At 40.2% G+C, this 16,413-nt stretch overlaps 1 protein-coding gene across 1 annotated transcript in view; it reads left to right on the top strand.

Annotated features, from left to right (window-relative positions):
• The window catches only part of dner (delta/notch-like EGF repeat containing), a 56,159-nt gene that overhangs the window by 27,146 nt on the left and 12,600 nt on the right, over window positions 1-16,413 (top strand). The window contains exons 2-6 of the mRNA XM_018758862.2: window positions 5,111-5,449; window positions 5,761-5,855; window positions 8,280-8,443; window positions 10,575-10,723; window positions 13,673-13,826. Coding sequence (XP_018614378.1) covers window positions 5,111-5,449; window positions 5,761-5,855; window positions 8,280-8,443; window positions 10,575-10,723; window positions 13,673-13,826 — 901 coding nt within the window. The remainder of the gene's footprint in view (window positions 1-5,110; window positions 5,450-5,760; window positions 5,856-8,279; window positions 8,444-10,574; window positions 10,724-13,672; window positions 13,827-16,413) is intronic.

Below are 16,413 nucleotides of genomic sequence, written 5' to 3'. Positions count from 1 at the left end.
GAATCCTTATGTGTGTTCCTTCAAGCAGCATAAGTGATGGGATTTGCTAATGATCCCTCTTCACGTTTGCTTGGTGTCTGGTTGACATTTTTAATACATCAAGTCCTGAGGCTGGAAGTGGAGGTTTGCAGCTGAGTCCCTAACAGGGCTATTGAGTGTCAAGGTATTGTTTCTTCTGGCAAACAATGTTCACGACAGTTTGGGATTCTTGTTTGCTTTTGTCTGCAGTGTTATGTACAATGTTCTTTAAGGTTTACTTAAGGATTTCTTGGTAATCAGATGGATTCTGTTTAAAATTGTTTTCTCCTCTACATTTATCTGATGCTCTTCTCCAGAGCAACTTACAAATATTTACCCATTTAGACAGCTGGGTAATTTTACTGGAGCAGCTTAGGGTAAGTACCTTGCTCAAGGTTGCTACAGCTGGAGATGAGATTCAAACCTGCACCCTTTGCACCCAAGGGAGCAGCTCTAACCCTAACCCTACCAGCTACCCTGTGTAGTAGTCCAGTTGTGTGAAATGTACTTCCTTTTGAGGTGGGTTAGCGTAAAATAATTTACATTAACTGCATCCCACATCCTTGCGACCATATACAGACACCCCTCGACTTACACAAATTCCCCTCCCCCTCCGTTACAGAGCTAAGCCTTCTCATTTCCTTCGCATTTGTTGCAAACACAGAAATAAAAAAATACACAATATAATTTTCTAGTAAATGTTAGACATATTAAATACTGTAACAAAATAAATGTTTACATTTCTATAAAGCATAAATTAAAAAAAAAAGGACTACGGCATATGGTACGTGTACGGTATTGTACTGTGTGTGCTTACCTTCTATCTAGTAGTATGCTGGCATGAAAGAGGGTGCTGTTGTTGCGTAATTTATAATTTTTCCATCTCAGTTATTGCTGTCATGCTCACACCCGCACCTCAATCGACAGCACCTGACTAACCGCTAACCCTTTAAAAAATCCTCCTCAGCTCCCATACCTTTGTGGAATCTCGTCAGAGACAACTGTCCTCCTTCGTGACATCCAGTTCACACACAACCCTTGCTCCCAGTTTCCATCTTCCGGTCTTCCACCCCCCGCTTCGTTCCCTGACCACATCCATGGATCCTCGCTCCAACTCCGACTGCTGATCAACCAACCCTTCGCCTGTCCCCGACACCAAGAACTTGCCTGAGCCCTTAAGTCAAGACAAACGACCCTGCACTTGGGTCCAGCCGTTCCGACTCCCTCGATTCCGTGTGACAATTGTATCTTGATATTTTTTGTTATCATTGCTGTTTTCATGCTATCTATTCCTTTCATGTGGTCCTTTATACATGCAGCATCCTTCACTATCGTATTTATAGTTGATATGGCTAAACCTGGTTCCCGTGCTATAGAAGAAACTCTTTGTCCACCTTCATACTTCCTTACTATGTTTAATTTCATCTCCAAATCGATTGCTGTACGCTTGCCAGACGGTTCTCGTTTTTCTTTAAGTGCATGTTTACCACCAGGCATTGTGAATAATGAAATGGGTAAAAAATATGCAAAAGGAGCACTACACTAGGGAGGGGAAATGCGTTCACAGCTGAAAACACGCAGGAACTGGGAAGATGCAGCATCTTGCCTTGTCTGGCTATGCTGACTTGAGCTTAATGTATTTCAGATGTTTTGTGTGAAATAAAAGCGCTATGTGTAAATAATGTGTATGCCAGGTATTTTTACGTAAATCCGGATTTGCTTAAATCGAATTTATGTAAGCAGAGGGGTGTCTGTATTTGCAAAATTAAATCTTGCAAAGGCCACAGTGGTTGAATCCTTAGAAAATTTGCTTTAACTAATAAATTTCTAGCTTTTTGAAAGGTACATTTGTAACCTACAGGAGAAACGCCTCTCCGGAGGGAGAATTAGCTAAATCAAATAAACTGTGGTAAAAATATGTGTCGGTTGGGATTAAATTCCCTCAGAAACTGGGATTACCATCCACAGATCTGAATGATTCCGCAGTGAAATAAGCCATGATATATGAGTCACAGACAGGAGCTTTTTCACTGTGCTGGAAAGCTGTCAGTCGCTGACAAAATTAAGACAGTGTGTGTGTGTGTGTGTGTGTGTGTGTGTATATTTATTTTTTTTTAAATTCATGAAAACAATTCATAGTTTATAAAATGGCCATATCTTGCCATCTTGCTATATATTAGTTCATAAAGATTAAAATATATTTTCTGAAAATGCAGTAATTCTGTGACACTTTAGAAGTTATTAGGCTTATTTTGAGAAGTCATGCCTCACTATAACATTTTTTAACAGCATACGACTTAAAAATTCATGGCTGTTGTGGAAATTTGACCATGTAGAAAGTTCTGCAGAAGTAGCTTGTGTTGCCATTCTTTGCATAGAATAAATGATAACTGAATTGAAGCATCACTATACACTTGAACTGTTTAGAAAGGAGTCCAGTTTCTCTTATTCTGGATTTCACTTGCAGCGTGGGCAGCTGTATCATTGCATCTTTATAAATATCAAACCGCTGAACGAAAAAGAGGGAGGAAATGAGTTCAGTGAAGAGAGCTTTAGAAGGTAAGACTGCTGTCCAATGAAATACACCAAGCAGAGGTCTCTAATAATATAAATTCAAATGACCTAGATTGGTGTGAGTACAGACAAACCCACCGCACACATGCAAGACACCTTGGGATGGTACTCTTTGCACTCTATGCTTTTCCCATTAGAGCAAAATCAGAATTTTTATCATTAGACAAATGTTTCAGAGCACCAAAGTGGTGTTGTAATGTAAGGGCATGTTTTTAGATGACAAGACTGTTGGAGGACTGTTTACTGCTGCTATCAGGAATTGTGCATTCTTATGCATTACCTTATCAGCTGCACAAGTGTGTTTGTCCTCCAGTGATGTGTAAACTCTATTGGTTTAAAAAATACAAAAATAAAAACTGTCATAACTACATGCTCTTTTTTTCTTCTCCATTATTTGCTTCCTGCTAGATTACAAGGGAAACTAACTCTAACCTTAAACTAACCCTAATCTAACAGTGGCCCAACCCATGGAGACTGTTTTTCCAATATATCAGTTTTAAAATTAATTGCTAAATATGAAGGCATCTTTCCTGCATGTGAAATGACATGTATTTAACAGTCGACCCCAACAGTTAATTAATGTAATTCAGCCTGATTTCATTACTCTCTGGGCAGTCAAACATTTTTGCTTCCACTTACATTTTCTACGCTTAGTTTGGAAGGCTGTGTGCTTTCACCTCAGCTCTTTGTGAAAAATTTCTGTTGTATGAAAGCTACTATTTTGGTCTATTCTCTTTCAATATCACAGATCAATTTGCCACTCTCTGCAGCCAGTAACTACTGTGTAATTGCTTTTGGGTTACCTAGCTACTGTAGCTATGGTAACACTGGCATTGCATTCTGTACAAATAATCATGGTCCCACTGTAAAGACGTCACCCTGAGTGCCAATTTATCATTTTCTCTTGTTTGTTCAGTTCAAATCGACACATGTAATAACAAAAGCAGCAGTATCATATGTGTGAAACAAATCTGAAAATCTGTGTTTAGAATTTTTGCACAATAAATTCCCACATCTTCCCTGAAGGTAATGAGTAATGGTAATGAATGCATGTGTGCTACGCTCTTGCCATGTATTTAGTGTGCCACTTTACTTATTATACGGTCTATGTTCATCTTATTGAGTTTGGACCGGTGTAGAGCCTAGTGACAAAACCAAAATTGTTCCCTATTCCTCTGCCACCCCTCATAGTCTGCTGATGAATTCCAGCTCATAAACATTTATCTTGTTTAAATTAGCTTAATGGACTTTGATTAAGTTGTGAATATTTACAGCCTCACTGTTTATAACTAGCTTCTGAACCTCTACATGCAGTGAGTTCTGGATACACTTCAAGTGATTGCTCATAAAATTTACTAAGCTGTCTGTTTTACTCTGCACATACAATATATTGCCTTGCCAGTTTCCTTTATATTGTTTCCCACATCTTTTTCAGTCCCTCTTCAATTGATCTATATTATTTTTTTCCATTTTTTGTCTGCTCTTTAGCATACTCATGTATTGTGGCCAGACAGGTCAGATAATTTCATGCTTACTTTATTATTTAATTATCATTATTTTGCAACTTATGCAGGCAATTTTGCTGATCTATACAACTGGATCTTTTCCTGGAGTAGCTCAAGTTATCTATTTTGCACAGTGGAGTCCACTCATGTTACACACCTACAACTACGCTCCTTGCCGCTACTGCCAGTTTAATTATTTCATTCAGTTACATATATATGTAGCTGAATGAAATATACTGTACAATGACATATATGATTCAGCTCTCCCTCTCTCTCTCTCTCTATATATATATATATATATATATATATATATATATATAAATTTATATTATATATATATATACCAAATATATATAAAGCTGAATGCATTATACACATCTTTATATATCTTGTTGCATAACTCAGGCACAGTGTTCGGGCACCCTTTCTGATCAATGTCCTCATTGCAGTTGAAGCAGTTCAACGCAATCCCAGATTTGTGTGCCTTCATCTCTCTCCCTCATCTATGATTTGTCATCTTTCTGTGGACCAGGATCACCAATAATGACACAAGCCAGGGCCTCATTAAAAGGCTTCAACGCTAATGGCATCCTTGTGTATGGTCATTATCAGCAATGATCTTACCACTTTCTAAAATTATGACAGACTCTGAAATTTGTTACATTAAAAAGAAATGTTATTGCTTTTCCTTCTTCAAAGCTTGTTTTCCTTGGTGAAATATTTATATACTGTATATTTAAGGCTCAGGGTTGAGACTGTAGTGCGGTGGTCATTTATTGAAAGTCTTTAGTTGGGCTATTGTTCTCATGTTGGTTGGTTGCTGGTGTGTGTGAGACTCCATCCGTGTCTTCTTGTGCATGTACATGCGAATACGAGCTATTAAATTGTTCCCATGAGTGTTTTTGCAATCTTAAGCTAATAAAAACATTAAAGAAAAATCAACACTCCCTGTAGAAAGTACAACATGTACAGCTTTTTTTTTGGAAATATAACTGCTCTTTGTCTTCTCTCAGTTTTTTGTAGATCCATGTGCCAGCAGTCCCTGTATCCATGGCAACTGCAGTGATGTTGGGGGTGTGTACACCTGTGAGTGCAGTGAGGGTTTTGAGGGGGAGAGGTGTGAGCAGCCATCTTCAAACCTTCCCACGTCCATCTGGGAGCCTCCTGCCTCTCTCGCCCCAGAGGATGCAGCACCTGCAACTCCAGCGCCCCCAGCCACACCAACCTCAGTCACGCAGGGTCCCCTGACCACCACTAGCCCTGCCACCACGACAGAGGCCGCACCCACCCTGCAGCTATGGCAACCCAAGTCTGAACAGCGGGTGGCTGTTGTCCTGTGGGACGAGGAACAGGTAAGATTCTCCACCAGCAGGTCGCTCTGTCATACTAGAAATGTTCCTGTTCCAGCCATAAACATGACCATTAATGAGACAACATTAATCTGCTTCTGACTGCCTTTTCAAAATATAAAGAATTTGACAACAGTCAATAGGAAAATTTATAAGGTTGTTCTACTTAATGAGAAAAAATAAAGCTGTAGAGGTTGAAAGCAGAAGGCCGGGCACTAAATCTCACTGTTGCTTCCTTACTTGATGTTTGTGGCTCATCTTTACTGCAGATTCGTGGTGCTCGGTGATCTAATTCAGCGTTTGCTTTGTCGCAGGTGACGAAGGGGTCAGACTGCAGGAGCTTGCTGGCTAATGAGTCCACGCGAGTGGTCTCTCTGGCTCTGGAGGTAGCCGAGGGCACAGCTGTCAAGTAAGAGCTGCGGCCTCCCATTCCCTAATGCCAGCAATTACATTCTTTTAACCCAATCAAAGTAGCACACCTTGGAAGATCAGATTTTGAAGGGAAATTTAATTTAATTTTGTCCATGACAGTTTGGTTTCCTACATATCTCAAGAAAATTTTATTATGTACCTTGCAGAGAAGAGATTTCATTCATCTTCTGTTGGGCGGTGTCATAAAAGTTTTAAACAACATTTTTATCTCATGAAACTAAAAGAGGGAATCATACGTAGACCGAATAAAATAATAAACGGAGAACCGAGCTTCCTTCTCCAACTGGCAAAGCGAGAAAACTGCATCTGTCCTTGAGGATATTCACGACACAGAGCTGTGTCGCAGTGACATCCTGCTCCTGTCTCCTCCTTGCTGCATGTTAATGAGCCCTTTGTTCTCGAGCAGCAGGCTCAGTCCTGGGGATAATCACACCCAAACACATACACATACAGAAAAACACACACCTACTGTATAAACTTACATTGACATTCAGAGACTCTCTCACACAAAGTCTTTCATAAACAGTCACTATTTCTCACTATCTCACTATATCACTCTATCACTGTTTTTGTCTCTCTCTTGCACACACACACACACACACACACACACACACACACACACACACACACACACACACAGAGTTATAGGAAGGCTAGGAGTGGGCTGACTGAGGTGTGTCCTCCCTGCTGCTTCTCTGTGGGACAAGCCTATGGCTTGTGATCGACACACAGATGCAGAAGCGTGACACTGCTATTGTTTCTCTGTCAGTGAACAATTGCTGCCTGTATTTCACAGAAGAAAAGAATATGTGCCAATATCATTAGTAAGGCTGAGGAGAGGCATAATGAATAAACAACATCATGACAGATGACTGCAGAGCAGCTGCCAGCAGTAGGACAGGACTGGCGACAACTGATTGACATACACAAGAAAGTCCATTCGTAGCATTAGTGTAGCTAGTCTCCATACTAACTGGCTGAGCATGTCCATAGCGTGTTCGACTGTGTTGTGTAATATTCTATGCAAAACAGGCCATAATTTAGTCATTTTAAAGTAATTAGTGCAGCACTCTGAAAATGTACCTCACACTTGTCACTAGCATACTGGGTTGTCAAGGATGATAGGGAGAAAGTGATTTTGAATCAGTAGAGAATGCAGGTGGAGGTATGGACAAGCCAAAAAGTTCTGGAAATTTAGGTAGTGGCAAGATTATGTATGGATATGTATAGGGATTTAAAATATGGTTGAATATGTAAGTGTATATGCAGAGCAAAATGAAAAATAAGAAATATGGAAATGTGAACGTAGACAGTACAGGGTATGAATATAGGTGGTGGGTACAGTATAGTGCATGGGGAATGTATGTTGAAGTTTTAAGGTACAGATGTATATGTAGGGGGAATAGTGTGTGGGGGTGTGTGGAAGGAACAAAGACTATGGGAATATGTATAAAGGGAACAAGCTGTGGGGGAATATATACAAACCCCATTTCCTGAAAAGTTGGGACACTTTCTAAAAATGCAACAAAAACTAAAAACTGTAATCCATTCATTTACTTGAACCTTTATTTAACAGACAGAAGGACAAAGAAAAGATTTCCAGTGTTTTCACTGATGAACTTAATTCTATTTGTTGAATATAGACAAATTAAGAAATTGATACCTGCAACACACTCAAAAAAAGTTGGGACAGAGGCATGTTTACCACTCTGTTACATCACCTTTCTTTTTAAATACACCTTTTAATCATTTGGGAACTGAGGATACTAATTGTTGCGGTTTTGCAAGTGGATCTTTTGCCCATTCTTGCTTGATACAAGACTTCAGCTGCTCAACAGTTCGTGATTGTCATTGTCTGATTCTCTTCTTTGTGATGTGCCATACATTCTTCCAAAACGGTGTTACTTGAATATTCGATAAACTTTCACTCTTATTTTGCGTCTGTCCCAGCTTTTTTGGAGTGTGTTGAAGGCGTCAGATTCTAAATTTGCTTATATTTACAAAATACAATCAAGCTGGTTAGCCAAAACAGTCAAAGTCATTTCTTTCTACTTTTTTTCAGTTAAATAATGGTTGAAGAGAATTTACAAATTGCAGAATTTTGTTTTTATTGTATTTTAGAAAGTGTCCCAACTTTTCTGGAAATGGGGTTTGTAGATAGTATGGGACTATATGTGGATGAAGCCAAGTACGGTGGTACATTTAGATGGACGGTTTACATGGTTTAGACTGGGGGGGTTGTGTAGAGGGTACACAACAAGGCTATTTCTAGATGGTACAGACTATGGATGGTGGATAGAGCATTAGAGCTTAGAGAATGCAGGTATAACTTGCGGGACAAAAATGTGGGTATAGTTATGAGTCAGAAAGCATTTTTAATGTCTTTTTCATTGTCCTCCAGGATCCTGGCAAATGTCAGTTCCACTCCAGTTGTTTGGCGGGTTGGTGAGGAGGCTTATCATCATTGCTCTGTCTCAGATGGCACTGTGGTCTGGCTCCAGCAGGCCTTGGATGGACTGGTTCTGACAGACCAGTACCTTCCACTTGGCCACAACTACTTCCTAGGTAATCCCCTCCCCCCAGTCTCTGTCAGTCAGTTTTGTTTCTAAATTAAATGTACAGTCTGTGGAGTAGCTATCTGAGACCAGTTTATATGCAGGTTGACTATAAGAACTGTCAGATTTCCATCCATCCATCCATCCATGACCACTCTTCCTATGCATGGTCATCACAACCTGGAGCCTATTCTACAGTCACTGGATGAGAGACAGGGGACAATCTAGATGGGGCATCAATTAATACAATTAATTAATTATTTTTGTACAGTCTGTGGTTTTAGCTGGTTTCTACTTTTATGAACTGTTTAAGAATTTGTACTAGATTTACATAAGTTTCAATACTTCGAATCATGAAGATGTTTAAAGTAAAAAATTTCTCTGTGCCATTAGATCAGATGACAATGATATAAAATCTGAACAAATATATTTGGATACATATGTATGTGTGTATATGTGTGTTACATTTCTAATAAGTAAAATTATAATATAGACATAAAACATACAAATGTTTTTAAAAAAGAGGCCTCAGAAATACAATAAGTACACCAATTTGTTTAAAAATACAATTCAAAACCCTTCTTTATCTGAAAATTTATTTTAGGCTTGTCAGGTTTAACATTCAGGACTTAAAATGCAGGTCTTGTGATTCTTCCTTGAAGCAGTAAAGCCTCTGAATATTTCATTATGGCAGCAAATGTTGATTTGTGGCCTGATCTCCGGAAAGGCTGTGCACAAGCAGTACCATGTGCGTCACGTTCAGTCTGCACAAGCTGATCGGAACGACCTTGAGCACAGAGGACTTCAGCTCTGGCTTTGGAGAGGTGTTATCTGTACTGGTAGATAAATGCCAGTCTTATTTAGCTTTCTTAAGTCTATCCTTTTGTGTTCTTTATCACTGAGAGCCCTGGAGGCATAATGCATGTGAAATGATAGTGACGTTTTGTCTAATTTAGGATCTGCCTTTGACTTTTTGCTTCTTTATGTCATTATTATGTTTTATGTGTTTTTTTACAATTATGGGTTCCTCATATTGCATGTATATGTGTTGTTGAATGTTACTGAGTGTGTAAGTCCAGCAAGATAAGCTGTTACTCAGGGTGTGATTGGGAACCTGGTTGTATGCACTATGAATAGAATTTCTTTTCACTGTGATGGCTGAGCAAAGAATCACTTTCTGCTTCATCTTCACTGGCTTTTCACGGTAGACTTCACTGACCCCTTACACATTGGGCTTTCATAATTTCACTGACATTTTGCACACAGACTTTCATTATAGGTTTCAGTGATTCCTTATTCACGGGACTTTTAAAAGGCTTCACTGATACTTGCTCATTGACATTTATGACAGACTTCAAGAAGAAGCTTGGCTTTCATAAATGGCCTTTACTGACCCTTGTGCACTTTGTCACTTGGTTTCCATAATGGGCTTCAACTAGTGCCTTTTAGACACTTGACTTTTATAATAAGCTTCAGTGATCACTTGCACACTGAGTTTTAATAACACTCACTGGGTCTTCATAATAAGCTTCACTGACTGCTTGCAGGCTGGACATTCATATAGTACGTGGCTTCACTGACCCCATGCAGACTAGGATTATGTAATGTTTCATTAGCCCACTGTGTGTTTGGCTTTCCTAATAAGCTTCAGTGACCCATTTCACACTGGAATTTAATAATTAAACACTAGCCTATTGCGTGGTCTTTCCTGAAAGTCTTCAAAAATGTCCTTGGGCTTTCATAATGGACTTGACCAACCCATGGGCCCTACATAAATAGATATTCTTCTTCTAGAAGGTAGTCTCTTACTGGCTCAGTACAAATTATTCATCCAATAAAGCATTCATAACATGTCATGAGAGCCACAAAAAAACATAGTCCTTTCAGCATGGATTTATTTTCATTTTTGCCAGTGGAATTGCTTTCTAATATTTCAATGACCATTTAATCTGAGTTGTGTCCCCAATAATAAAATCATTAGGCAATTTTAACCATTTTTCCTTTTGACTGTATTTCAGTTTTGTGAATTCAAACAGCTCATTTCCTGTGCCTCTTTTGTTTGATATCACAGAATTTGGTTAAGTTTAAGTTCCTCCATCACATCAGGCTCATTTTGCTTAATATTTACTATGCCTGTCTAGGTGTCCTGCGTGATGGTGGCCCCAATGGGCCTTTTGTGACAGTACGACTCCACCTCACAGTAAAGGCAAGCAGCTGTGTGGAGCCCGGCAGTGGTTTCAACGACCCAGAGTGCTCTGGGAAGGGGAAGTGTGACACACAGCCCAGTAAGGTGGGTAGAGCTCATGCTGAGCTTTTTTCCATGGAAGACAAGTATATGCAACCTGTATATATTCAAAACATCCACAGGCATCTCCTTTTAGGATGAGAACCTATGGATATCGTTTACAGGGATCCTATTACTATTCATGTGTAAGAACCCAATGTAACTGTTTAGAACACACGAAATAGCATCTAGGACATTGAAAGCACAGGATTATTCTGGAGACGTCACTGAACTGTTACTGAACAGCACAGATCATAGCACAAAGTATCAGATCAGCATCATGGCTGTAGATCAATGTCTTATTAACATTACAAAGCAGCACAAACATCTTTCACAGCCTCAGCATCAGTTCAGAGAGAGAAGCACTGGCACAAGGTGACCCACGTGCTGATCCGCCTGGCTGCATATCACAAAAAACCATGGTCTGTGATCTCTGTTGAAAGAGAGAGCGGAGGCAGCTTTTATTTGGTCTGAAACACAGTGAGATATTCACTGAGATCTAGTGCTTTCAGCCTTAGGGTCTGAGAAGACCCGAGAACAATACGTATGCAAGAAATCCAAGAAAAAGACATGGCGAGGCATTTTTCCCCACATACCATATAATGAACAACCCCATGAGAGGATGTAGACTGGCTGCAGAGGAACAGGTGACCGGGCAGAATTATTCAAGAACGCTGTAGAATAAAATCTCATGAGACCCTAATAATAGAAAATGCAGCTCCATAAATACCAACAAATGTGATTCATCACCCAGACAATACCTCATCTCTGAGCCCTGCTGTATTCAGAAAGAAGAGCTCAAACTATAGTTCAGTGTGCTTCCAGAATCCACTGGGGCCTGGGACTTTGAAAGGCCCCAGTCTGCACACAAAGTTGGAATTCAAACACAAAGCCATAATTCAAGCAAGAAGAGGCAAGAAAATTGAGTGTTTGTTTCATACAGGGCAAAACAGAGTCCTGTTTGCACTATGGAAGGTGTCACCAGGTTGAAACTGTACTTTAATCGTTCCAGACGGCTCTCACATCACTTTGAACAGAGGGTGTAGGAAAATGTTACATACTGGCAAAGTTTAACAGCAGTTATTCAGGGTGTACTCTATGTAGACCATCTACAGTAGGAGCAGTTCAAATAAGACAGGAAAGATGGTCTTCTACATCCGTGTATTAAAAATATATGAAAAAAAAAAACATCCTATCATCAGCCTTGGAAACTTAAGCAAACATGGCAGGAGATAGCATGAATTGTCAATGCCTTTTCGTCTACGAATGAAAGAAGCACTAAGAAGTGTCACAAGTGGTTTAGTGATCGCTGACAAAACGTATAGCTACAACTGTCTAACACTGAAGGAGAGGACAGAATAGCAGGAGGAGGTTCATCCATGACCTAGAGGGGGAAATGTCTTGATTTGTAAAGTTTTTTATCAGTAAAGTTATACCACTAGAAATTTAGAGGGAATTATTACACAGCACAACATTTTTCAAAGCTATTACGTTATGTTGATTTTTGCACTGATTATGATTAATTCAAGTTTACTGATGACAAAAATACCACGCAGAGGAATATATAAATGATAGACAGAGGAATATCTGGGCCCTCAATGATTCACCCCTCTGGTCCCAGCTTCTATGTAGGGTACAACAGTAAGGTCCCTTGTGGGAACGGAACTTTTTTCATGGGTTCATGAGGAAACACAAGGCAGCTGTCGCACACAACCCGTTAACTATTTTCCTTATGTAGACCACAGAACATCAATGTAGGCAGTTATTATTATTATTCTTCTTATTATTCTTCTCCTTATTATTATTATTATTGTTATTATTATTATTAATACCTTAATTTTCTTTTTTCCTTTATTTTCCGCTTATTTTACCTTTTTCATGTGCGCCCTTATTGAAACTATATTTGTACTGTCATCTATATCAGTGGGTACTTTAATCATATTTACTATTTACTGTTTTGCCCCACTGGGGGTGCGGTGGCGCAGTGGGTTGGACCGCAGTCCTACTCTCCGGTGGGTCTGGGGTTCGAGTCCCGCTTGGGGTGCCTTGTGACGGACTGGCGTCCCGTCCTGGGTGCGTCCCCTTCCCCCTCCGGCCTTACGCCCTGTGTTGCCGGGTAGGCTCCGGTTCCCCGTGACCCCGTAAGGGACGAGCGGTTCTGAAAATGTGCGTGTGTGTTTTGCCCCATGGAAATAAATCTGCACTAACTTTACACTATTATTTATTCATTTAGTTGACACTTTTCTGCAAAGAAACAGTTTTAGATTTCTGCACTAAGCTTGGTATAGTGATCCATTGATATATAAATCAGTGCATTTGCACTGGAGATTTAGGGTTAGGACCTTGCTCAGAACCTGGTTATAGCAGCAGGATGGGGATTATTTTGCCCTTATGACTGTCACGCGAAACATAGGGGCCTGGGACGGCTGGACCCAAGCGCAGCTTCATTTGTCGGGAGATGGGGGATGAGGCAAGTTCTCGGTGTTGGGGACAGGCGAAGGGTCGGTCGATTGGCGGTCAGGGTCAGAGCGAAGATCCATGGGCGAGGTCAGGGGACTTAGCGAAGGGTCAGTCGAACGGCGAACAGGACAGGAACGAGGATCCGTGGACGTGGTTGGGAAACAAAGCGAAGAGTCAACTACCGGAGGACGTGAACGAAGAGCTAGCGATGCTTGTGAACGAAGTGTCACGGGAAAGGGCGGTTGTCCCTGACGAGATTCCGCAAAGGTCTGGGAGTTGCGGAGTGTCTTTTAAAGGGTAGGTGCTGAACTGGAGTCAGGTGCTGTCGACTGAGTTGTGGACATGGACGTGACAATGACATACTCTTTTTTATAATACAAATATAACCTGTTATAAGGTTTCTTGTCTGCATTGCAAGGTCATTCATGTGCTAACTTGTCAGTTGTTTTCTTCATAATCAGTTGATATGATCAATCACATATTTCTGTGTTCCAGAGTACCTTCTATTGCGTGTGTGAGCAAGGGTATTCTGGAATCTTCTGTGAAGAGTTTGATGCATGTCACCAGAATCCCTGCAAGAATAATGGCACGTGCAGTGACCTGAGACAGGGCGACGAAGGCCACAATTTCACCTGTACCTGTTCACCAGGTGAGTTACTCCACACCTTACAGCAGTCAGGATGAGTATGGAACATTTTGGCAGCCATATTAAAAAAAAGAAGACAACACCAAACATCAGACTAAATTCTTTAATTTCATGATTTAACTGGAATGAATGCAATTTGAAAAAATGCTAATTTGAGAGAGTGGTATTTAACCACCACTTTCCCAAAGCATTGACCTTTCAATTTAAGAAAAGAAAAAATGAAACATTTAAATGCTTGCAAATTTCCACAGTTCTGTGTCCCCTGCTCACAGCACTCTATATCCACACCATTTGATCCTTTCTGTTGTCAACTGAGGGCTGGCAAGGGGCTCGACAGCCTTGCCCAGCACCAGCTACATGATCTCCAGGTGGACTGAAAACCAAAGTCGAAGCACCGCAAATGTTCCAGTACACCCAATACCATGGTCTAACACATACTCAAATGTAATGCATAAATTGTACTTTTGCTGAGATGTACGTCGCTTTGGACAAAAACGTCTGCTAAATTAATAAATGTAAATGTAAATTAAACTTAGATACAGGGGTTCTGGAGGGTAAATCAGTCCATTCTGAAGAGTAATGGGTCACGTCCCATAAATTTTCAGGGATCCGCTCCCAGATTTTGTATGACTCAAGAGTGACAGCGCAGACTTTGATTGGCGTGAATAGTAAGGAGATTAGAATGGTTTACACTATGATCAGTGGAGACCTGTGTGATGGAGGGCACTGGGAGAAGTTCCTTTTTCAGATTAATAAACTGGATCTCTGCCTCCTGCACCTCAGCCTGGTGTGTGACTCCCGTCTCTGTTCTTCAGCTTTATGGGGCTGATTTGCTCATGACTAATTAGAGTCGATTATCGGCAGATTATATTGTACTGCCCATGGATAGACTGGATTCCAGCAGTTCTCTCTGGCTCTCTGCGTGGTCCATGTGGCTCACAGCCGAAACAGAGCATCTGTTTTTGCCACAGTTAGCCAAGTACTATTGAACGAAAATCAGATCTGGAGTCTGGAGAGGTATAGTTACCGCTGCTCAAAGAACATCAGCAAATCTTAGAGAGGATATTGAACTTCAAGGGATTTTCCTTCCAATATATAGTGATTTAGGGGGGCGTGGTGGCGCAGTGGGTTAGACCAGGTCCTGCTCTCCAGTGGGTCTGGGGTTCGAGTCCCGCTTGGGGTGCCTTGCGACGGACTAGTGTCCTGTCCTGGGTGTGTCCCCTCCCCCTCCGGCCTTATGCCCTGTGTTGCCGGGTGGGCTCCAGTTCCTCGCGACCCCGCTTGGGACAAGCAGTTCAGAAAATGTGTGTGTGTGTGTGTATATATAGTGATTTATCAAAGCTATGGTGTATGATGAGGTGCAAGGGTGTCAAATAGCAGTGTTATGGTAAAACACTGCCTGTAAAGGTCTTGGTGACAACAGACCTAGGCAGTATATGTATGCATGTACAACATAGCAATAATATTACTGTCTATTTTTAATAATAACTGTCTATTATTAATAATGAAATAGCTGTGCTATGTGTGCCGTGTATTATTATTTGTGCCAAGTTACAGGATGCAATGTGTGTTGCGTTGATTGCTGAGGGTCATGTGGTGTACCTGCTACATTTCTAGTGATATTATACTTACCCGGTCCTAACTGGTTGCTGAAAACTAACTGAATAATGAAAAATCGGATGATGACTTATTTCATTATTTTTTTATGAGGAAGAATTTCAGTTTGTTCCAGCTCCCATCCCAAGATCACCCAAAAATAAACCTAATTGATGCTTAATCTCATTAGAGAAATTTAATATTATTCAAAAGTTTTTTTCCCCACAATTTAACTTTCTTGCAGTTTCTTCCCAGAAAATAATTTTTTTTTATTCTTTTTTTTTTTTTCTTTTAAATTCAGTCACCCCTGCAAAGCATTTCTGAATCCCACAAGTATATTCAAAGCTTTTTTTGACTTGGGCGCTTGTTCAGGAAGCTTTTTTGAATTGCATGCACGGTTGGTAGCAAACATGGGCCTGTATCTAAAAATCTTCTCGCCATTCTACATCTAAAAAAAAAATTCTGTATAATTTTGGAGTATGGGTAAGAAGAATAACACTTTATTTCATTTTATTTTATGTTCATGTTTATCTTCTTTTTCATTTACTTTAAATTATAAACAAATACAGAAATAAAGATTTGCTATTTTGTAGCTGCTATTGTTTTTTCTGGACTCTTCACTGCTACTGATGATTGTAGCATCAGAACCCCCCTGTTCAGAGCATACACTCTGGTTCTGCAGGAGAATGGCCAGTGCCATGCAGAAATTTAATTCTTTTGGGGTGCACTGTACATAAAATGCACAGACAGCTTTGAGGAAGACAAGGCTACATCTCACACAAATAAATGTACGAATAAGAATTAAAGCACCATCCCACACAGACACTTGGTACAGTCTTCAAATGTGGGCTGAGTTTATCCTTCCAAACTGAATATCATGGCCCTAAACCTGATGTGGAAGACTTATTAATGATAAGTGGTATTAATAACTTCAGACTATGTATGTGAAAAACCAAACTGGGATGAGTATAACTTTAACAATATAAAGCTGAAA

The sequence above is a fragment of the Scleropages formosus genome, chromosome 10, assembly GCF_900964775.1.
Source record: "Scleropages formosus chromosome 10, fSclFor1.1, whole genome shotgun sequence".
Classification (NCBI taxonomy): domain Eukaryota; kingdom Metazoa; phylum Chordata; class Actinopteri; order Osteoglossiformes; family Osteoglossidae; genus Scleropages; species Scleropages formosus.
Note: the sequence above shows the minus strand (reverse complement) of the source record. Positions and strands in the feature narration are given on the sequence as shown.